The 23967-nt window shown below is 37.1% G+C and overlaps 1 protein-coding gene and 1 long non-coding RNA gene across 3 annotated transcripts in view; one reads left to right on the top strand and one right to left on the bottom strand.

The window, feature by feature from the left end:
* SCN9A (sodium voltage-gated channel alpha subunit 9) overlaps positions 1-23967 on the bottom strand; it is a 164581-nt gene that overhangs the window by 8000 nt on the left and 132614 nt on the right. Inside the window, exons 19-25 of the mRNA XM_043894409.1 lie at positions 21433-21587; positions 18943-19116; positions 14812-14934; positions 10406-10687; positions 9556-9609; positions 8554-8691; positions 914-1018 (exon numbers count right to left, since the gene is read on the bottom strand). Coding sequence (XP_043750344.1) covers positions 914-1018; positions 8554-8691; positions 9556-9609; positions 10406-10687; positions 14812-14934; positions 18943-19116; positions 21433-21587 — 1031 coding nt within the window. The remainder of the gene's footprint in view (positions 1-913; positions 1019-8553; positions 8692-9555; positions 9610-10405; positions 10688-14811; positions 14935-18942; positions 19117-21432; positions 21588-23967) is intronic.
* Positions 1-23967, top strand: part of LOC122688413 — a 173688-nt gene that overhangs the window by 48515 nt on the left and 101206 nt on the right. The gene's annotated exons all lie outside the window — the stretch shown is intronic.

Raw genomic sequence — 23967 nt, 5'->3', positions numbered from 1 at the left:
TAGAATATATACTTCCAAACATATCCATACTTAACATACCACTTTTCTTATCAATCTCACTGAACAGTACTGTGCTTTTCATGAAACTCAATTTCAAAATCACTTAATTGGTTGCATAGGCAAGTTTTAAGGCACTCTATCAAGATCAAGTAGGGTACTGAGAAAATTAAATACTAGAGCTTTAAATTCACAGATTATGGTTCTGTAGGTCTGGGTGAAACCTGGCCATGTGTCCATTTAAACAGTGCTGGGTAATCCTCATGTAGGCAGCTGATACTAAGCATATTCCCATTTTTAGGATGCTCTGTCTTCAACCACAACTTTGGTATACAGTGTTATACTAAACAGAAATTGAGATACATCTAATGCATTTAAAATTACTTTAACTGTTAGAGGAATACAAACTATTTAACTGCTAAGGCTCACTATTTACATCTGAGCCTATTCTGGTCTTTGATCTTATGGCAGGATAAAGTTTAGATTCATGACCAGTCCAACTGCTTTCCTGGTGTTCTATCTGTCATAATATCAAAAGTCTACAAGGTTGGTTTCAGCTGACTGAAGACAGCTATCACTACATGCTATCACTACATCATAAAGTCATCAAGATAATAAAATTTCAGTCAAAAGTACATTTTATTTTGATTTTCTATAGACCATTTGTACTAATAGTAAGATGTATAGCTAATGTAGAGGTAAAAGCATATAAAATTATTTTTTCATTTTTATAGAAAAAGAAAATATACCAAAGAATATTAAGAGCTATGATAGTGTTCAAAATACACATATTCAGTTTTATAAGGACTTTTCTTTAAAATATTAAAATTATGCATTCATTATTAATAAATAAGTATATAGTAAAGATGAATTAAAATAATTTTAAAATTTATATGCTAAATATAATATTTTTTACCCCTGGCCGAGGTATTGGCTTTTGTGGTTTCTTGGATCCCAGCTTTTTCATCGCATTATAATATTTCTTCTGTTCTTCTGTCATAAAGATATCTTGACCTCCAAGGTAAAGAAATAAAAAATAGATCTAGTTAAAACCAGAATCATTTTCCAGATATTCCTTCAGGTGATTATTCAGGTTAAAAATGTATTCATACAGAGATGAAATGTGCTTTCACTTCAGTAGCACATATATTAAAATTGGAACCATATAGAGATTAGTATGGCTCCTGTAAAGCATGGCTCTTGTAGAGTATTCCATACTTCTGGTGACAGATGGTGACACATGTAACTAAAGTTTTATGGTAATCATTTCACACTGTATGCAAATATGATATCATTATATTGTACATGCTGTTTGCTAAGTCACTTTAGTTGTGTCTGACTCTGTGCGACCCCATGGGCTGCAGCCTGCCAGGCTCCTCTGTCTACAGGATTTTCCATTCAAGAATAGCAAAATGGGTTGCCATTTCCTCTTTCAGGGGATCTTCCCAACCCAGGATCTAACCAGCATCTGTTATGTCTCCTGCATTAACAGGCGGGTTCTTTACCACTAGTACCACCCGGGAAGCCCTATTATATTGTCCATCTGGAACTAATATACTGTTATATGTTAATTACACTTCAATTAAATAAAATGAAATGTATCTGATTACGTGCAAGGTAGCTATAAATCAAAGGATTACCTACACGTAGTGACATGAATCTCTGTACGTAATGTAATGTGCATAATATATAAACTATATGGATTACATGAAATAATAATTGGCTCAATTATTTTTTAGTAGCCTAACTTGTTTTATTTTAAATGATATGCTGGTATCTCATTTTATCTGCTACTTGTCTCATCAAGCATTTCATTGCTAAATAACAAATATATCAGGAAAAGTGATAAGAAACAAAAGTAGTGAATAATAAGTTGGCTAATGTTTACTTATTAGCCATACTGACTCATAAATAGTAGGGGCAAAAAGTAATAATATTTTTGTATTCACTTGTATTCATTTTATTATACCATATTCCTTTAGCAGAAAAATGAATAGACTATATATGTTATTATAACACATTGATAAACAGTGTACACACACAAATATATTTGGTATACACATAATACATTTATTTACTTATTTACTAAAAAATCTTTCATTACCTCTTTAATTCCAGATAAAGGAATTTCAACATAAACACTTTATTGGGTATAAACAATATACATATAGAGTTTTAGATGTTGAGAAAATTATCAATAATCCAGTGTTTCTGACTTGAAGGACTTTCTAATTGAATATACAACATTTAAGATTCAACAGTAAATAAACTAACATCTAGATAAAGGTTTTGATCTTGTCTTCACTGTAGAAGTCTAAATCTCACACAGGAGACCTAGAAGTTTTGCCTATTCTTTTAAACTGTTGATTTCTTAAAATCATCTACAATTTATACAGATTCATGCACATTCCTCATTGACCTGCAATATAAATTTTTAGTTATGGCATAAATTAGCACAATCCATGTAATTAGGAATTTTGGGGGAAATTTATAGTTCTGAAATCTTTACTTTACTGATAGGGTCCTGGAGTTAAAGGTGATCTGGATATGGTTTCCTTTTGGTTTCCCTGGATTGCATTTTCTTATCTATCAAACACCTAATGAAAACCAGTCTTCCCTTTCTGTCTTATGTGTTTTAATTTACGTCTCCTCTAATTGATATGCAGTCTTTGTGTAACTTTGGTATTCATCTGATCTACTGATATACAAGAGAGAACTTTCACGATAATGTCAAAAGAAACCCAAACCCTTTATCGTCTAGTGATGAGGGTTGAAAGTGAGTACATGCTAAGTTGCTTCAGTCATGTCCAACTCTTTGTGACCCCGTGGACTGTAGCCTGCCAGGCTCCTCTCTTCATGGGATTCTCGGGGCAAGAATACTAGAGTGGATTGCCATGTCCTCCTCCAAGGGATCTTCCCAACCCAGGTATCAAACCCGTGTATCTTATGTCTCCTATACTGACAGGCAAGCTCTTTACCACTAGCGCCACCTGGGAAGCCCGAGGGTTGAATATCATAGCCTATTAATAACTTGTAATTACAGATCTTGTCTTCCCTTGATGATACCCTGGTTGTCAGTATAATGAAGAGCTGAATGAAGCTAAGAGAAGATTGCAAAACACTCCAGTAGAGAAACTTGTGTTGTCATTTTATTTAACCATAGCTTATAAAGATCTTGTGAAATGCATCCCTTTAAAAGCTAGGTGGCAGACATTCTGTAAATCAGGCTGGTCTTTACATGCTATGTCAAAGATATATTGCATAGTAGTTAAGAGCCCAGTTTTGTAAGATTATCTTTGTTCAATCCCCATCTCTGTTGCCCTTGGGCAAGTTTTTAAATCTCTTTAAGGTTGAATAATCTCACACTACAAGAGGTAATGGAATTCCAGTTGAGCTATTTCAAATCCTGAAAGACGATGCTGTGAAGGTGCTGCACTCAATATGCCAGCAAATTTGGAAAACTCAGCAGTGACCACAGGACTGGAAAAAGTCAGTTTTCATTCCAATTCCAAAGAAAGGCAATCCCCCAAAATGCTCTAACTACCGCACAATTGCACTCATCTCACATGCTAGTAAAGTAATGCTCAAAATTCTCCAAGCCAGGCTTCAGCAATACATGAACCATGAACTTCCAGATGTTCAAGCTGGTTTTAGAAAAGGCAGAGGAACCAGAGATCAAATTGCCAACATCATCTGGAGCATAAAAAAAGCAAGAGAGTTCCAGAAAAACATCTATTTCTGCTTTATTGACTATGCCAAAGCCTTTGACTGTGTGGATCACAATAAACTGTGGAAAATTCTGAGAGATGAGAATACCAGACCACCTGACCTGTCTCTTGAGAAACCTGTATGCAGGTCAGGAAGCAATAGTTAGAACTGGACACGGAACAACAGACTGGTTCCAAATAGGAAAAGGAGTACGTCAAGGCTGGATAGTGTCACCCTGCTTGTTTAACTTATATGCAGAGTACACCATGAGAAACGCTGGGCTGGAAGAAGCACAAGCTGGAATCAAGATTGCCGGGAGAAATATCAGTAGCCTCAGATATGCAGATGACACCACCCTTATGGCAGCAAGTGAAGATGAACTAAAAAGTCTTTTGATGAAAGTGAAAGAGGAGAGTGAAAAAGTTGGCTTAAAGCTCAACATTCAGAAAACTAAGATCAGGGCATCTGGTCCCATCACTTCATGAGAAATAGATGGGCAAACAGTGGAAACAGTGTCAGACTTTACTTTCTTGGGCTCCAAAATCACTGCAGATGGTGATTGCAGCCATGAAATTAAAAGACGCTTACTCTTTGGAAGGAAAGTTATGACCAACCTAGACAGCTTATTAAAAAGCAGAGACATTACTTTGCCAACAAAGGTCCGTCTAGTCAAGGCTATGGTTTTTCCAGTGGTCATGTATGGATGTGAGAGTTGGATGGTGAAGAAGACTGAGCCCCGAAGAATTGATGCTTTTGAACTGTGGCGTTGGAGAAGACTCTTGAGAGTCCCTTGGACTGCAAGGAGATCCAACTAGTCCATCCTAAAGGAGATCAGTCCTGGGTGTTCATTGGAAGGACTGATGCTGAAGCTGAAACTACAATACTTTGGCCACCTCATGCGAAGAGTTGACTCATTGGAAAAGACCCTGATGCTGGGAGGGATTGGGGGCAGGAAGAGAAGGGGACAGAGGATGAGATGGCTGGATGGCATCACTGACTTGATGGACATGAGTTTGAGTAGACTCCGGGAGTTGGTGATGGACAGGGAGGCCTGGCATGCTGCGATTCATGGGGTCGGAAAGAGTCGGACACAACTGAGCGACTGAACTGAACTGAACAAGAGTAATTGGCTTCCCTGGTGGCTCAGTTGGTAAAGAGTCTCCCTGCAATGCAGGAGACCTGGGTTCGATCCCTGAGTCGGAAGATCCCCTGGAGAAGGAAATGGCAACCCACTCCAGTATTCTTGCCTAGAGAGTTCCATGGAAAGAGGAGCCTGGTGGACTACAGTCCATGGGGTCACAAAGAGCCCGACACGACTAAGTGACTTTCACTTTCACTTTCACAAGAGTAATTACCTCATTGGTTTGTTATGAGGATCAATTAAGATCAATCAATCAATTGGTGCATTCCAAACATTCAATAATTATTTATAATTCCTGTTGTTGTGTTTAACCTTCCAAATAAGGTTATTGTTACTGAAAAGGTTGATGTTACTTAGAATTTACTTACATATACCAAGGTCTGTACTAGTCATTTGTGTAAATACATTGCATACATTTCCTTTTATAACCTGAACTCATTAATAACTTAGGTTCAAATTTTTAGAAGTACATTTTCTCATGAACTATTAAAACTCAATTATCACATAGATTTGTTAACGATAAAAACAGCATTTATAAGATTTAAGGATAGTTGAAAATCTAGTAAAGTGGGGTTGGCTATTAGAAAGAGGTATGGGTATTTGGTGGGCTTCCCAGGTGGCTCAGTAGTAAAGAATCTGCCTGCCCAGTGGGAGATGCAGGTTTGATCCCTGAGTTAGGAAGATCCCCTGGAGAAGGGAATAGCAACCCACTCCAGTATTCTTGCCTGGAGAATTCCATAGACACAAGAGCCTGGTGGGCTATAGTCCATGCAATGAGTTGGACATGACTGAGCAACTAACACTTTGACTTTCACACCAAACCAAGACTAAAGTGTTGAAGTTAAAAAGCACTAAGAGGCCACATTTCATTTTGGATGGGCTTTGCACTCAAACAGAACTTTGGATCCTGACTACCAATGACCTATTTCTTGACTTGAAACAAGTTATTTACTCTGTGTAGGCCTCAGTTTATACACATATATAAAGGTACCACTTTCATTTGTTTGTTCTATGGACTAGATGAATTCATGTACACTTTGTATACCACAGGAAGCCTCCTATGTAATAGGTTATTAACTGAAGACAGCTTGTTCCCGTCTGCTTTCATTCTCCAAGTTGGTTGGAAAGAAACTGTAAACTTATTTAGAAAGAGGCAGAAGATAAAAACCACTACAATATTGTAAAGTAATTAGCCTCCAACTAATAAAAATAAATGAAAAAAAGCATGTTTCATATGCAAATGAAACACTGGAAGAATGGTAGGGGATAACGAGCTGTCGGTGTTTTGAAATTAGTAATTTTGCTTGATGTTACTGGTAATGGTGTCTATTCATCCCATCTTCCTGCAGTGGCAATTCTTGTTGTAAGAATAATATTTAAAAGCAAGGGGACTAAAGCAGTAAGCGCTGTGGCTGTCCCGTCATGGTCATACTGCTCTTTCTAGATACACGTATAATTCATCCTCTATAGGGAACGCTGCAGAACTGTATATGTGTGCTTATATATCACAGGTTATATATAATCACAGCTTATATATCACAGGTTATATATATATCACAGCTTATATATAATGACCAAAGTAGGAAAAATAACTACATTGGAAGTGAAGGTATAATTTACAAAATTTTTTCAAGATTACTAATTATTTAAGATTCTCTGCCTAAAGGCATGAATGTATGATAATACTAACTTTGACAGTCAGATATAAAATGTTAGAATAGAACAAGGAATTTAAAAAATAAACACCTGTATTCAGAATGTAAACAGAAACAACACAATTTACTACATTTTCCTTCACCCATGAATAGTCAATCACATCATGAATGACATTTTATTGCAGGTACATCTGTTGAGCCAGTACCTGAAATTACTTCCTCTCGTTATTCTCTACCTCATCTTTCTCTTTAGAAAAGAGACTTTTTTAGAAAACAGACTTTTCTCTTTTCCTGTGGGTGGTGCTACAGCCACAGTAACTCAATTTACTTTGAGAAAACTGAGACTGCATAGACAATTTTTTCTCCTGCAAAGCACAAACAATACTGTAGATCCTACCCGCTAAAATCTCTTAATTGAATGTATCCCCTATTCTCTAGTGGGCTTCCCAGGTGGCGCTAGTGGTAAAGAACCCTCCTGCCAATGCAAGAGACATGACATGGGATTCCACCCCTGGGTTGGGAGGATCCCCTGGAGAAGGGTAGGGCAACCCACTCCAGTATTCTTGCCTGCAGAATCACATGGACAGCGGAGCCTGCGCAGAGAGTCAGACATGACTGAAGCGACTTCGCACTCACACACACACATTCTCTAGTGCTGCAAATGACTGATTTGGAGGATGAAGTGTGGTCTAGGTAGCAGGTAAAGCAGAGTCTAACCTAGTCTTTGGGCTCTTGCAGTCATTCTCTGCATCACTGATAGATTAATTTTTTAAATTAAAGCTGGATTTTCATAAATTCTGGGAAAAGAGACCTCAGAGTTGGATCTATGATGCAGCTACTTCTGGGCTATCCGATCATCTGCAAGGCACATAACCCCTCTGAGAGGTGAAATGGGGATACTATGCCCTCTACACTTATAGAATGTGATGAAGATTACTGTGTAAAGTACTTTACACAGGATCAGACATGTCATCAAATTTTAATAAATGTGTATGTCCTGCTTGTACGTTCTTCCTTGCTCGAAATACTTCAATGACATCAGTTCCTATTGAAAAATATCTAATATGGCTTTTCAGATCTGTGCTTAAGCAAATCAAGGCCTCTTACTATTTCTTTTCTCAAAACTACATCCCGACTGGGCTGGGTATGGTATGGTACTGGTATTTTGCCTGGATTGCTGCCTCCTTATTATCACTGTGCATGTGCTCAGACATATCTCTGACCCACTGTGGACTACTTATCCTTTTGCCTCCCTGTTGCTATGTGTCTTTTCATCCATCTTCCAATGCCTGCTCAATTGTCACATACATCATAAAAATTTTTTAGCTGTATCTAGCTTTGCTCTATTTATATTTCTTGTTAATTTCTTATTGCATTTATCAGTATATCATATTACAGTATTTGGGGGGTAGAAAGGGGCCTAAATAATAAAGTATATGAGATCAACTACTATTAAAACCCTATCACTTACCAGGTGCATAATTTTGGTAAATTACTCAAAATCTCTGTGCCTTTCCTCATTTACAAGACAAAGTCTATAACAATAATCCCTCTATGGCTTAGAACAGAATATAGGAACTATTTATGAAAAGCATTTTGAATAAATATTAGTGCACTGAGTTTCCTTAAGTCTCCACAGGGAACACTGGGGAAAAAAAACCTGAATAGTTGATGTATTGCTTAAAAATAATTAGGACTTTGTGGTCATTTAGTAGCTAAGTCGTGTCTAGCTCTTGTGACCCATGGACTGTAGCCTGTCAGGCTCCTCTGTCCATGGGATTCTCCAGGCAAGAATACTGGAGTTGGTTGCCATTTCCATCTCCAGGGGATCTTCCCAACCCAGGAATCGAATCCAGGTCTCAGGCATTGCAGGATGATTCTTTTCTGTTCAGAGATGAATGAGATTAAGCATATCCATCACTGGATACTAAAAACTACTTGGAAAATTAATGAAATTCTAATGAAGTAATTGACATTAAATTTCACATTACATATTTTGGAAAAATAATGTTCATGTCTTTCAGGGCAATGACATAAACTTGAAATACTTATCTTCTTTTTCTGTTGGTTGAAATTATCTATGATGACACCAATGAACAAGTTCAAAGTGAAGAATGACCCGAAGATGATGAAGATGACAAAATAAATATACATGTAGAGGTTGTATTCATAAATGGGCTGCTTGTCTACCTATGGGATTAACAAACGTTAACAGTATGTTGACAATAAATTCATCATTTTCTTTCTCACATGCTCTGACAAGGAAATTCAAATAGTGCAATCCTAGGTAAAAGTGGTTTTACAGAAGCCATAGTGTTGTCAAAGTTCAACATAATCATTCTTAAACATTTATTCAATACTAAATATAATTTTCTAATAACTACAAAGGGCTTATCCACCTTCTTGGACTATAGGACAATGTAGTAAGTAAATTACAATCCATGTTATTTATTTCCAGAAAAAACAGTAAAGGAGATGATATCATATTTATATAAATTTTGCCTTTTTTAATTTGATTACAGAAATATCTTCACTGGCTTTTGTGATAATATAAACTAGTCAGTAGTTTTCAAAATTCCTTAGTGTGAGACTTATTTCACATTAACTCTTCCAAGGCACTTTAAAATATAAAAGCAATAAGACTGATAAATAAAACATGTTACTTCATTTTTATTTTGATAAATATTAACTGAACACATTACTGCCAGGCTGAGCTAAGTTCTCTATTTACATTTTCTAGCTGGATCCAGAGAATAGCCCCATGAAGTAGTAGTGAATTGTCTTCTTCTTATAGATCAATAAACAGGCTCGGAGAGATAAAGTGGCTTGCTGCAAGTCAGATGCAAGCTTGCCTGATACAGCAGAGTCACAGAATTTAAGTCAAGCTCTGCTTCCAAATGCCACACAGGTAACCGAGGCTACCACCACATGGATGTTCTTCAATGTGTGTGCGCGGACCAAGAGCTTCTTGGAGCTGCTGTTTGAAAATAGCCTAACTAAACAAAGAAGCTTTTCAAAACTGAAGAGTTCGGTGTTATGTTTACCAATACTTACGTTAACAGAATCAACTGCTGCATACATAATATCCATCCATCCCTTAAATGTTGCCTGTAAATATAACATTAATAGAATCTGAAAGTGAAGCTCATACTCTAAAATAGCCATAAATGAGTAAGTATGTTTAATGTTACAACATTTATTAAGTAATATTAAGTTAGTGAACTATACTGTCATCCCTTGGTACATGCAGGGGGGACTGGTTCCAGGGCACTCCCTGAAGACACCAAAATCTGCCCATGCTGAAGTCCTTGCACCATGCAGATGCAAAGCCATGGATAAAGAGAGCCCATTATATTTCAAGATATCAACTTAACATAAAGATGCCGTGTCAAGAAGAAAAAGAGTGGGGGCACATTGCCAAGTCACATTCTAAATCTCAGTCCTAGTGAATTTCCAGGTTGTTAGAATTGCCTGTGAGTTTTGTACTTGAACTTTTATTTTTCCAGAGGGGGTGGAGAGTTTACGACTAAAGAAAGAAGTAATTTTTCTCCATATCTTAAGGATTTTCTGTACCAGTGGCAAGGCCTTCTGATTTCCTTGTAGTGTGAAGGTAGTAGTCCAAAAAATGACTACTCATTTTTGGAGCAATATTCAGAAGGCACAATGGCAGGGGGGTCAGGGGACTCTGAAAAGGTGATTATGGATTAATCACCTGTAGAGCAGTGCAATAGAGCCCATGCTTCTTAACTCATGTTTATACGCACATGTTCTAAGAAAGACCACTTCTGTTTCTTAAGTCACACAGTACCTATCTTTAATTTTTAGTTAATAGCTATATGATAATGACGGCTCCTCCATCCGATGTGCACTAAAATTTCAAGCATTCATAAAATGAGTCACTTACAACTTGAAGCAGAGACAGGTAACCAAGTCCAACATTATCAAAGTTCACTTTCAGGTTTTTCCACCGCACATTTTGACTAACATTCATAAGCGCAAGACAGGCAGAACGATTTTCAACTTCACTTGTAGGAAACCGCGATCCATCTGTGGTGTTAATACACTCATAAAACTTGCCAGCAAACAAATTTACTCCCATGATGCTAAATATCAGCCAGAATATGAGACACACAAGTAGCACATTCATGATAGAAGGAATTGCACCAATGAGTGCATTCACAACTACCTAGCATTCAAAAGAAAGAAAAGAATGATTAGGACCAGTAAGAGTGTTAAATAGGCAACATTAATGAAACATTATGCAGAATTTTAAAAGTTAGAAAAGCTACCCTTACATGTTTAAGACATAAGACTTATTGAATGCCTACTATATGCTCAGCAGTGTGCTAAGCAGGACAAAATGAGACAGGAGCCCCATGATCAATGAGTTTACAAAAATACATGAGGATCACACAGTGAAACTATTAGCAACAAAATGAAACAATTTACTAAGATTAAATGACAGTTTAAATAAATAAAATAAATAAAAGAATAAACCAAAAACCTGATGTATGCAAGGTGAAGTCATAAAATCTGCATGCTCTAGAAAAGAAAGAAATTTATAAATATAAATAATTAAATAAGCAAAATGTACATTGAAAGGTTCATAGTCCTAGAACTACCAGTGTTAAAATTCTTCCATGTAAACCATTTCTATATATAAGCTGGAATTAAGACTGGGAATCTTTTTATGGTTTGAACCCCTTAGATTTAATTGGTGCTGCTATTTATGTGATGGGGCTTCCCAGGGGGTACTAGTGGTAAAGAACCCGTCTGCCAATGCAGGAGATGTAAGAAACTCAGGTTCGATCCCTGAGTCAGGAAGATCTTCTGGAGGAGGGCATGGCACCCCACTCCTGTATTCTTGCCTGGAGAATTCCATGGACAGAGGAACCTGGTGGGCTACAGTCCATAAGATCGCAAAGAGTTGGATACAACTGAAATGACTTAGCATGCATGGACACTAGTTATGTGATAACATAAATATACTTAAGACCTTAGGATCCCTGTTTCCTCATCTGCAGAATGAGAGCAATCTTTTCAAATTTATTATTCTAAATGTAAAAAGCAATTTCCATATAAGCCTTGGCTAAATATAGATAGAGCTAGTCTCAGGTAACACAAAAATGCAATACAGTTTATCTTTCATGCTCCCTTTATTTCTGCTTTTCAGCCATTTCTACTACTACTTATCACCAATGCCTCTTTCCACTGCGTGGCAACTACTGTAACATTTATCACTCTCCAGATTTTCTTAATTACCTCATCTTTCCAAACTTACTATCTTCTTAAACTCTACCCTAAATTTGGGGACAAATGCATTAAAGACCAACTTGTTAAGTAAAAAGCATATGTTCTCTCTTTTTCTGCAATATGTTGAGCAGGCTCTCAAGACATTTCCAAAAGGGAAGACATTAAGGATCCCTGACTACTTTTGAGATTGTCTAGAGCAGGAGTTGGCAAACATTGTCTTGAATGTTTTTAGGCTTTGCAGGTTATATGATCTCTGTTGCCACTATTCCATTCTGCCATTGTAGCAATAGATCACACACAAACCAATGGGTGTGGCTGTGATCCAATGGGGCTTCCCAGGTGGCTCAGTGGTAAAGAATCCGCCTGCCAATGCAGGAGGCACAGTTTCGATCCCTGGGTTCAGAAGATCCCTTGGGGAAGGAAATGGCAACCCATTCCAGTATTGTTGCCTGGAAAAACCCCATGGACAGAGAAGCCTGGTGGGCTACAGTCCATGGGGTTATATAAGGAGTCAGACACAACTTAGTGACTGAAGAATGCAATGTGATCCAAAGAAACTTCCTTTATAAAACAGGCATTCAGCCTGTGGGCTTTGGTTGTTGACTCTTGATCCAGAACTACAGTTACTACCCTGCGATTCATGGACCTGTAGAGGTTCCATGGGGGCATGAGATTATATGAAAATATTATGGGCACGCTTTGTTTATAGAGATGATTTATACTTTCACAAGAGTTTTATAGTGTACATCACCCCCCAAAGGGTTAGGAAGAACAGGATTAGAGAGTTCAAAGTGGTCAGCTATTATTCAGACCTACATTTTCACCCGCATTTCCTTTGCCCTCCCATTATGCCTCACCTAGGCATGCTGATCCTTCTAGTTGCTGCTCAAACACACCTTGCCTATTCAACTCTGACCTTCTCTACCAAGTTGCACCTCTGCCTGGAATGCCCACCTGCCTGTGAGCTAGGGCCCATTCTCTCAGTCATGGCTCCAAGGCCACCTCCTTATGAAGCCCCTCCCAGGTCTCCCCAAGCAGCCACTTTCATCTTTACCCCCGCAGCACTGGGTGCTTACTGCTTATAGCAGATGCCACAGAACAACTAATATCCCCCTGTCTATCTCTCCATGGACATTGTCCTGACTCACTCCTGGGGGTCTGGGGTCTATTCACCATCGTAGTTTTATAGTACAAAATTTGACACACAGTTGGCGTTGAAAATGTTTGCTGAAAGAAAGCACATTATGATGGGTCTCTGAGGGAGATGGATATATGTTGTCCTGATGAGAGGCCATTTGGAGAAGTCAATAAGTTCAAGAACCTCAAGTCTTTTCAGAGGAAGCTAACTATAAAATATCTCCAATCATATTCATTCTTAAAAATGACCCTGCAATGTGAAAAAACATCCCCTTTTTTGCCTGGCTAATAAACTAGATAGATACATTTTTCACTCCAAATATATTAAAACATTCTCCTTCATCCAATTCATCTGTATTACAGATGAAGAACAAAGAACAGGGTAAAATAATGGGGTGGCTTCATCACTGAGGGAAGTAGTTTTGTTGGTGAAAGTATATTCCTTGATCATGAAAATGTCATATGTGCTCCGCTTGAGTCCAAGGATCAGTGAGAAGTTCTGATGGCAATGTTCTATATACTCATGTTCAAAAAGCAAAATTAATGTCAATTTAAATATTACTTTTGTGTATAAAATTAAATGTAATTTTTCAGTTCTTACATGACAAACAGGAATTGACTTTTACTGACAAAAAATTTTTTTTGTATAATCACGATGTCTCATATACATTGGAACACTATGCACTGGATAGACTAACTAATTGAGGTTATAGTATTAATTAGGTTAGCAGGAATAACAATGAAGATCTGCTAGACTAAAAGACGTCTAACACTCACCAGAGGCTTCAGATTTCTGAGCCCCACTCTAGAGTTTATCATTCAGCAGATCTAGGGTGGAATCAGGAATTTGCATTTCTAGTAAGTTTTCAAATGATGCTGACTACATTTAGAGAAGCACAGAGCTAGACTAATCTGCATGTTAAATTGTTCAGAGACTACAGAGAGGCAGTCAGATAAATATGTATGATGCAATATAATAAGGATTTTATGTGTTTAAACATATAGGAAGGATGCCCAGTTATACCTGGACAGACAAGGCACATTTAAATTTAGGTCTAAAGGATAAGTAGGAGTTTGCTATGTTGATGAGTTAGAGTTGAGACGGGGAGGGAGAAGCATTCCAGCCAAGAGAATGGAGGCATGAGAAAGCAGGAACATATCTGGAGAAGAAGAAATTTGAGGGGAGTAGCAACAAATGAGGATATGGACTCATTAGAGAAAATAAAGTCACTGTCCTCTTATCCTCTGTGTATTTTATGAAGAAGTTGCTGGTTTAACACAGCCCTAAAGCTAGGTTTCTGGTAGTCCTTATTTATCTCACCTGGTTTGTTTCTGAAAAACAAATCAGTTTTCAGGCACTATACAGTCTAGCGCAAATTAAATTAACTCAGAACTTCCATTTTCTCAAATATAATTTGGAGATATTTCCATTTTCAGTGAACTATGTATTTCAAGAGTGAAATTTAAAGTGATGCCTGATGCTACTTCTCTGTCTTTTCTTATGCTTCCTACCCAGAATGATTCCTTAAAAAACATTAATTAAGCACCTGATACAGGCAAGTTCTTCATGACTTGTATATGAGAGATGCTGTCAGGACTAATAGTGTCCCTTTCATTTGCATTTCCTAGCATAGGAAAGGTTTTCATTTAGGAAGGGAAAAGTAACTTATTTGAATCACTGCCTAACAATATAATATGAAGGAGGCATTATTATATTTCATTTACTCTTTGTTAAACAATATGCATTGAAATATTGTGTGTATATGCACATGTATACACAATTATTTATATAAACAGATCATACATATGTATATATATGCACATGTGTATAGACAGTCCATAATTCCTAGTTACCCATTTTTCATATTTCATACTCTATTAAGAAATATGAATATATTAGAAAGTTTAGTATCTTCTTACCCTCATTCCTTCAAATCTAGATAAAGCTCTCAGAGGTCTTAAAGCTCTAAGTGTCCGAAGGGATTTAATGGGACCAAGATCTGAGTAGCCAAGAGTATTTGCAACTAATGTAACCAAAGAAACCTACAAAAAAGAAAATTTTCATTAATCAAAAATTTCACTTAATCATTCCAATTAAATAATAAAGCATGATGAGAACAAGTTAATTTTAAAGATTACCAAGAGCAACCAACAAAGGTCTGTCTAGTCAAAGCTATGGTTTTTCCAGTGGTCATGTATGGATGTGAGAGTTGGACTATAAAGAAAGCTGAGTGCAGCAGAATTGATGCTTTTGAACTGTGGTGTTGGAGAAGACTCTTGAGAGTCCCTTGGACTGCAAGGAGATCCAACCCGCCCATCCTAAAGGAAATCAGTCCTGGGTGTTCATTGGAAGGACTGATGTTGAAGCTGAAACTCCAATACTTTGGCCACCTGATGTGAAGAACTGACTCATTGGAAAAGACCCTGATGCTGGGAAAGATTGAAGGCATGAGGAGAAGGGGATGACAGAGGATGAGATGGTTGAATGGCATCACCGACTCAATGGACATGAGTTTGAGTAAACTCCGGGAGTTAGTGTTGGACAGGGAGGCCTGGCGTGCTGCAGTCCATGGAGTCACAAAGAGTTGAACACGACTGAACGACAGAACTGAACTGAAGAGTAACTCAACAAGAACAACATGATTTATAGATAAAGTTATCTACTAACTGTCTAAAAATTGGATAAAATAGATGCCTTTTTAAGGAAATAGATTTAAAGGAAAGTTAACCAGAAAAAAAGAAATAATAGAAGGAAAGTAAGTTATTCTTATATCTGAATAATAAAATCACATATGCTTTTCATAGTTTTGTAGGTTTTTCACTTGCTTATTAATTCTGGACATTTAAGTAAATCAACTATCAAAATTTCAATTGGAATAAAGTCCAGGTTATTTGCTTGGGCTCCAAAATCACTGTGGATGGGGACTGCAGCCATGAAATTAAAAGATGATTGCTCCTTGGAAGAAAAGCTATGACCAACCTAGACAGCATATTAAAAAGCAGAGACATCACTTTGCAGACAAAGGTCCGTATAGTCAAAGCTATGGTTTTTCCAGTAGTTATGTACGGATGTGAGAGTTGGACCACAAAGAGGGCTGAGTGCAGAAGAACTAATGCTTTCAAACTGTGGTGCTAAAGAATACTTTTGAGAGTCACTTGGACAGCAAGGAGATCAAACTAGTCAATCCTAAAGAAAATCAACCCTGAATATTCATTGGAAGTACTGTTGCTGAAACTGAAGCTCCAATACTTTGGCCACCTGATGTGAAGAGCCAAATCACTGGAAAACACCCTAATGCTGGGAAAGACTGAAGGCAAAAGGAGAAGGGGGTGGCAGAGGATGAGATGCTTAGACAGCATCACCAACTCAAGGGACATGAGTTTGAGCAAACTCTGGGAAATAATGGAGGACAGAGGATACTGACATGCTACAGTCTATGGGATCACAAAGAGTCAGACATGACTTAGTGACTGAACAACAGCAATAATGAACTGTGTGATTCTAAAGCTAAGTCAAAAGAGTGTGGCATTCACTCAGCCAAATTTATGTCCTAGTATAGACCTTATGTTGAAACTGAAACTCCAATACTTTGGCCACCTGATGCGAAGAGCTGACTCATTTGAAAAGACCCTGATGCTGGGAAAGATTGAGGGCAGGAGGAGAAGGGGACAACAGAGGATGAGATGGTTGGATGGCATCACCAACTCAATGGACATGGGTTTGGGTGGACTCCGGGAGTTGGTGATGGACAGGGAGGCCTGATGTGCTGCAGTTCATGGGGCTGCAAAGAGTTGGACACGACTGAGTGACTGAACTGAACTGAACTGATAGACCTTATTCAAAAGTATTCTGAAGACTTATGATTTTGAGATGAGGCAAATTTTCTACAAGATTTTTCTGCCCTAGTTTCTCAGAATCAGCAGCAAAGATCCCCAAAAATAATTTGTGGGACAAAATCTCAATTGTACTGAAGACAGTTCACTAGTAGGTGATCTCACTGGCTTCACAATCAATACAGACATACAAGAACTTCGTCATGTTAGATGACCCTCCACAATTACCACAACCAGTGTCCAACAGAAATCTGTGTTCTTATTGTAAGTTACCTCAGAAGAAAGAACATGGAGAGAAAATCAATACACATTTTGGTAAGCAACAATGAACTCCTCAATGACCTGAAATCTGGAACTGTAAATGCATTCAGTCTTTGAATAAGATCCTTTTAAAATATCCATTGTTTCACACTGTGTGCAGTAAGAGGCAATGACTAAGAACAATATCTGCAATGCAGTTCATTGGGATTAAGTAATGACTGAAAGATTCAATTTTCCAGGGAAGATTAGGAGCTACTCAAGAGTCAACTTCCTTATGTTTAACTATCAAAGGAGTAGAAAAATTTATAAGCTCACTACTGCTGCTATCAAAAACACAGTGAACTGATTTTTGAATCAGGATGTGTGGTGAAGTGTTTTGCTTTCACACAGTTATTATACTTCTAAATGTCTCACTAAATGTAATATAACTGTTTCTTTTTAGGTCCTCATGCTATATATCCTGCATTCATGACTAATCCTCATATCACTTTTAAATTCATCTAATCTTCCAGGTTCATTAGTTTCCACTTAAGTATGTTTAAAAAATAGGTGTACTTTTAAGTTAGAATAATAAATGCTATTTTTTTAATAAGCAAAAAGCAAGTTTTAAAATGTCTATTATAATCTGAATAATCCCTAAGGAAATGGTTAACCTGATCTCCAAACCACTGTTAAGTGAGTGCTACTATATTGAATATATGCACATTACTGAGAAAATTAAGTGCAGTCAGTAATTTAGAAGAACATCTACATATATGCACATATTTATCTTTCTACTTATGTATACATTGTATATAAGCATGATATATGCCCCTCCTGATGAATAATGGTCAGTCAAGCAAGTTTCAGATAATCAGGAAACTTGCAGATATCAAACAAGTCCATCCTCTGAATATCAAATCATGAGTGGTTCTGAAAGCTGAATATGCACCAGAATCATCTGGAGGGTTTGTTACCACAGTTTTGCTGGGTCCCAACACCATTGTTTCTGATTTAGTAGGACTTAAGTGGGTCCTGAGAATTTGCATCTCTGACAAGTTCCCACCCACACATGCCAAAGATTTGGTTCAGGGATTACACTGAGAGCAACTGTGCTAGAGAGATAAATTTCTCAGTTTTCAAGATATTAAAAAAAAACTCAACTCCTCCCCTAAATCCACATGCCTAGATGTGCATGAATATTGTGAATATTGAGTGGAGTTTTGCTCTGTTGCATTATTAAAACATTTTATACATATACATTATACATATTATATGTATATATAATTTATTTAGCTTTTTGCAAAATATTAAAAAAAACTCAAATTGAAGCTATATAACTTTCCTGATTTCTGCATATTACATACTCCAAAATATGGAGAATCACACTTCAGATTTTCAAATACAAACAAATTCATTATTAAATAGCCATATTCCTTTATTAACTAAAAATAAATTCAACTTTGCTTGTAAACTTTTTTTCTTAAACTGAGAGATGAAAAGAGCAAAGTTTGGGATAATATTTTAAGAAGTTTGTGAAGATCTTAAATATTTTGTAATAATTTTTAGAAGACTCAATCATAATTACAGGTTAAGAGAAAAGATCTACATTCTTTCTGTTACTTCTTATTTTGGCTAGCCTTTCTTTAAAACTATTATATTGCAAAAGTATTCATCTTACCATTCATTTTTCTAGGCAGTACCTCGGTAACATACATATTAAAAAGGTGAATCAAAAAAATCAAATATGAAATCATTAGTATAAATATCAAAAATCAAATTTCTCATAGAGGAAGTCTGAGAACACAGGCGATTATAAGGTATAGCTAAAACTGTAAGGTACAGCTAAAACTTGGCAAAAACTGTTTTTTGTATATCACCTATCTAAATATGATTAATATACAACATTAGTGAGATTTTTCAGACCCCTTATTATTAAGAATAAACTCTCTTTAAAATTTACTCAAAAGTACTTACATCGACAATCAAGAAATCCAGCCAACACCAGGCATTGGTGAAATAGGTTTTGTAACCATATGCTACCCATTTTAGAAGCATTTCCAGAATGAAGATATAAGTGAATATCTTATCAGCATACTCCAGGATAATCTTAATGGTCTTTTTCTTTTCAATATATATATCTTCAAAAGCCTGTGAAAATAACACTCAAATTTAAATTTGGTACAACTTGAAGCTTATGATTCAAGACCAAAACAGGAAATGAAATTCTGATAAAGAGATCACTGACATATTATACTGTTATGGGCCTGCCGACTTTCTTCCGGTTTACAGTTACAGTGGAACATGTGTGCTTCCCAGCTGGCACTAGTGGTAAAGGGAAAAAAAGAAAGAAAGTCCGTTGCTAAGTTGTGTCCCACTCTGCAACCCCAAGGTCTACAGCCCTCTGTCCATGGGATTCTCCAGTCAAGAATACTGGAGTGGGTTGCCATTTTCTCCTCCAGGAGATCTTCCAATCCAGGGAATCAAACCTGGGTCTCCTGCATCTCCCGTATTGCAGGTGAATTTTTTTTTTTTTAAACCACTGAGTCACCAACCTGCCTGCCAATGCAGGTAGACATAAGAGATGCCAGTTTGAGCCCTGGGTTGGGAAGGTCCTTCAGGAGGGCATCCTGCAGGATGAGAGACCTACCCCATTCTCACCCACTCCAGTGTCCTTGCCTGGAGAATCTCATGGACAGACGAGCCGGGCCACAGTCTATAGGGTTGTAAAGAGTCAGACCCAACTGAAGCGACTTAACACACAAGCATACACACAGGTGTAACACTTAGTTCTCATCAGTACAGGTGGCTGCTCACCAGAGGTCAAGAGAAATACGGTGAAAAAGAATGAAATTACTTATAGTCCTATAAAGGAACCAAGAACTCTGACTCTTTCGGTGATTTCCACTCATCTGACACCCCTATGCTCTCCTGCAAACTAGTAAGTCCTAATAATTGAAGACATGATTCCAGGTCAGCCCCTCCTATAAATCTCTCTCACCCTGCACTCTTCTTCAAGCCAGCAGTGGGATTTAGAGCCTCTCCTTCAGCTCTTATGTGCTTATGGATTCTCAGTACCTCGCTGTATGTCCAGAACACAGCAGGAAAGGTTTGTGAAATGAATCAGTGCTGTAGCTTAATAGGGCTATAGAGCACAGAAGATGGTTTCTTTCTTTGAATTTTTCACCAACCCTTTATCATTCATTAAAAGCTTCAGCTCTATTAATATCTGTTATATTCATTCCATCAATGTGACACCTCTTGATACTTACGAAGAACTTTCAGTGAGTGGTAGATGATGATACTGCAGTTACAGCCACAAAGTCCTTGAGAAATAGTTTGAACGGACTTAAAGAATTGAGTTAACTGAAGCCATTGAAAATGACTGCTGACCTAAAGAGGTCTAAAGGATTGAATTTTCTCTTTCAAGTTTAAACAACAGTCACCTTGTTGGAGAAAATTAAAGCAAAAGGACCTTTAACTTTTAGTGGTTAACAGTGGTCTACTTGTCCACAGTTATGGACTTGTGCCATTCTTATTCTGCTTATTCCAAGTTTTTCTATCAATACTTTAAAAATAGTCCTTAGCACTTTTTACAAAAGGTTATTGCCAATATTGAGGAAAACACAGCAGTTGGGATACAGAGAATGCACAGACCTACTAAGATGCTGAGAGAAGGTTCCAGCAGTTGGCAGAGTTTCTGAATGACAATGGAACTGAAATGCAAGAATTAAAGTCAAGCCCTCCAGACTTTCTTGCTTCCCTTCTCTAAGTCAAGAAAAAGCTCAGGGAGCCTCTAACTCTCCCAGATCTTTTTCAAATCTTATAGAAGGTGCTTAGCGCATGTATAAGAATGAGAGACCTATCCCATTCTCATCCTAAAACTACAGTATTTTCTCTTATGCAAGATGCTTCCTAAATTGACACTGTCTATCTTTTTCACAGCATCTCTGGTCACCAACCACTTCCCTGGATTTGCTCATCCTCCCACAACACTTTCTAGAGTTTGACAATTTTCAATTTCCTAAATGTCTCATGCTGTTTTATGCTTCATTCCCCTCAGGCTATCTTCCTGGCTGGAAAATTCCTATTCATCTTTATAGATTTTGCAAAACATCATCTACCTTTCTGAATTCCCGAGCAGATGACCCTTCTTGCTCCAGAGCTTAAGTGTGCATGTACTTCACTTACAAACATATCCCAGTTCTGTATCACCCGTGCCTCTTGCTTACCTAAAGCTCTCTGATCTCCTTGGGAAAAGTCCGTGGGTCTTAAACATCATTCCAGGAGTAAGAATAATGCCTGGCATGTAGTAAATATTAGCTAAGGTAACTAACATTTTGTCTTTTACTGACCAGAGGGATTAATTTTTAAGTAAAAAAAAAAAAGCCACAATAGTTTTAACTTCCAACACATTTATTAAAAATAATGACCATCTATTTAAGCATTATGTGTCAGATCACTTACCAGAGCACCACTGCTGAGCAAGATCATGAGAACAATGAAGCTTTCAAACCAACTGTGCTCAACTATCCTGAAGCAGGTTTTCCTGATGTTCCACCAGATTTTTCCTTTCCCTGATTCTATGTTAACTTGGCAGCACGGGAACCTCTGTACACAACCTGGCAAGAAAGATATGCATGTAAAATCCGGATATTCAGAATAAATAAAATACTTAAGAAATATTATTTAATGCAAAGTGCTCCCTATGATAATTCCTCAACCAAATAATTTCAAGCACACCTGAAGCTTCAAATAATTTTAATTTGGATGTTGCCTTTTCTTATCTCCTAAATCTCCATGGTGTTTTCTTAATATTTGTCAGTAATTTCTAACTTGGATATATTTGTGTTTTCTGTATTTCCCTAGTTCCTCACCAACCTCTTCTACAGTATTTAAACCACATACTGTTATTTATTATCGCAGCCCTAAAACAATCCTAATCCTGATACACAATGAGCAGTAAATAATGATTGCTGAATCAATATAAATCTCAAGACAATATTGCATTTCATGACCTTCTTGATGTGAATTTAGTCTACAATCTGGTGCTACTTCAACTCCTCTATAAAAAAGCACTTTTGAGAAACAGCATTATAAGTAATATTTTAAAAATTAGTGGAAAGTCCTATAATTCAGTTCAAAAGAAAGAGATCTTGATTATAAGATGCAGATAAAACTTTCAAATAATGTAAGTTAAAAACCAATTTGACTTTGGAATCACAGATGTAAAACATACTTCTATAAAAAAAAACAGGAATTTTTAATTTAAAGTTGTTTAGGTTTATTTATTCACATCCTTATCAAACATTTATTGAGCAAGCATTTTACTCAGCTGTGTACATAGTTTCTTCTTATGGAATCTATTTTTGGCTTTTAGTTAGGCAGCTAGATATAGAAATAAATGGCTACAATAGGATAAAGCAATGAAAAGGACAGATATGCTGGGGTTATTTTTGGTAGCATGGAAGACATTCACCTAACCTGGCTTAATTTGTTGAAAAAGTAAGGTCAGAGGAGGTTTTCTGGAAGAGGTGTATTAAATCAAAGTGTTAGTCAAGAAGAGTTTGGGTGGAATTCCAGACAACAAGCAGCAAAATGTGTACAGGGATTATAAGCATTTCAGAACTGTGAGGAAAGCAAAGTGTACACAAGAGGCACGGATGAGAGGTAAGGCAGAGAAATTGGTCAGATTATAGAAAGTATTTTCCCTCACCTTAAGGAGTTTGGTCTACATCCTGTATTCTAATGAAGGGTAAGTGAAGGGTTGTAGGTAGAGAATTATATAGGAAGATCATAATTTAAATAGATATCTCCAACAACTGTGGAGGATAAGTTGGAAGAGAAGAAAAAAGAGGGATGGGGAGGTACAAAGAAAAACCCAGAGCTAGAAAACCATTTAGGGTGCTGGTTCAGTATCCCCAACAAGAAAGACAGATTAGGGTAGCTCTTGTTAGGAACTAGAGCATTAACAGAATCAAGACATATTTGGTATAATCAGTGGATTTGCTGACTGACTAGATATGGGATGCAAGAAGAAGGCAGAAGCCCAGACAATTGTGAGGATGTCAGCAATGAATGAAGACCACAGGAGCAGGAGCTGCTTGGGGTGGTAATGAGTTTGAGATGCCTGTGAAATCTCTAAACACAGAGGTCCTGTAGATATTTGAAGGTGTGAATCTGTGAAGCTTAAAGGAAAAGTCTGGACTGGAAAAGAATGTGAAGGAATCATTAGCATGTATGTGTCAGCTGAGATCAGGAAAGTTGTTAAGACCACACAAAAAAAGTATTTAGGGTAAGAGAGAAAAGGGACAAGTCTGGAACATTCTGGAACAGCTATATTAAGAGAATTCAAAGGTATCTGGAACTAACTCACATTGGTCTTGACAACTTATTGTTAAACTGTCAGGAAAATTTTGCTAGCCTGTTATTAAATGCAGCTGTTATCAAAAATTAAAGTGTATAAACCTAAAAGTATAACTTTAGAAAAGGTCATAAATACTAAAAACATACTACTCTAATAATTTTACTACAATTTACTATTATTTACGCTCTTGAGTAGCTTTGTGTATTCTACCTGGTTGGTAGAAATATGTTACACTGTTGGGCTACTGTGTGTCTCTTTTCAACTCCACATGCAGCAAAGTGACACCAGCAGTTAGAAATGAGCTATGGTGGGAATCTTTACAAAAGTTATCAAATGGTGTAAATCAAGCCTTGCTGATTTTCTAGAGTAGACTAAGAAAGTGAGGGAGAAAATGTTAATAAAACAGTAAAAGTATGTATGTTTGCAGCCATTACACTGTGAATAGCATGAAAAATTTGAGGAAATATTCCTTCATTGCTCAAATCCTATTATCTGATTCAGCAAAAATTTGTTTAAATCACTGATGAATGAGTCAAGTTCTGACAGGAAGCCTGTTTCATGTTACTGATTAACATAAATGAAAATACCAAGCAACCTTCAGGTTAAAATTATTCTTGTTCATCAATTGCAATCAT

Source organism: Cervus elaphus, chromosome 33 (genome assembly GCF_910594005.1).
Source record: "Cervus elaphus chromosome 33, mCerEla1.1, whole genome shotgun sequence".
Lineage (NCBI taxonomy): Eukaryota > Metazoa > Chordata > Mammalia > Artiodactyla > Cervidae > Cervus > Cervus elaphus.
The sequence above is the reverse complement of the archived record's forward strand: the minus strand, read 5'-3'. Positions and strand labels throughout refer to the sequence as shown.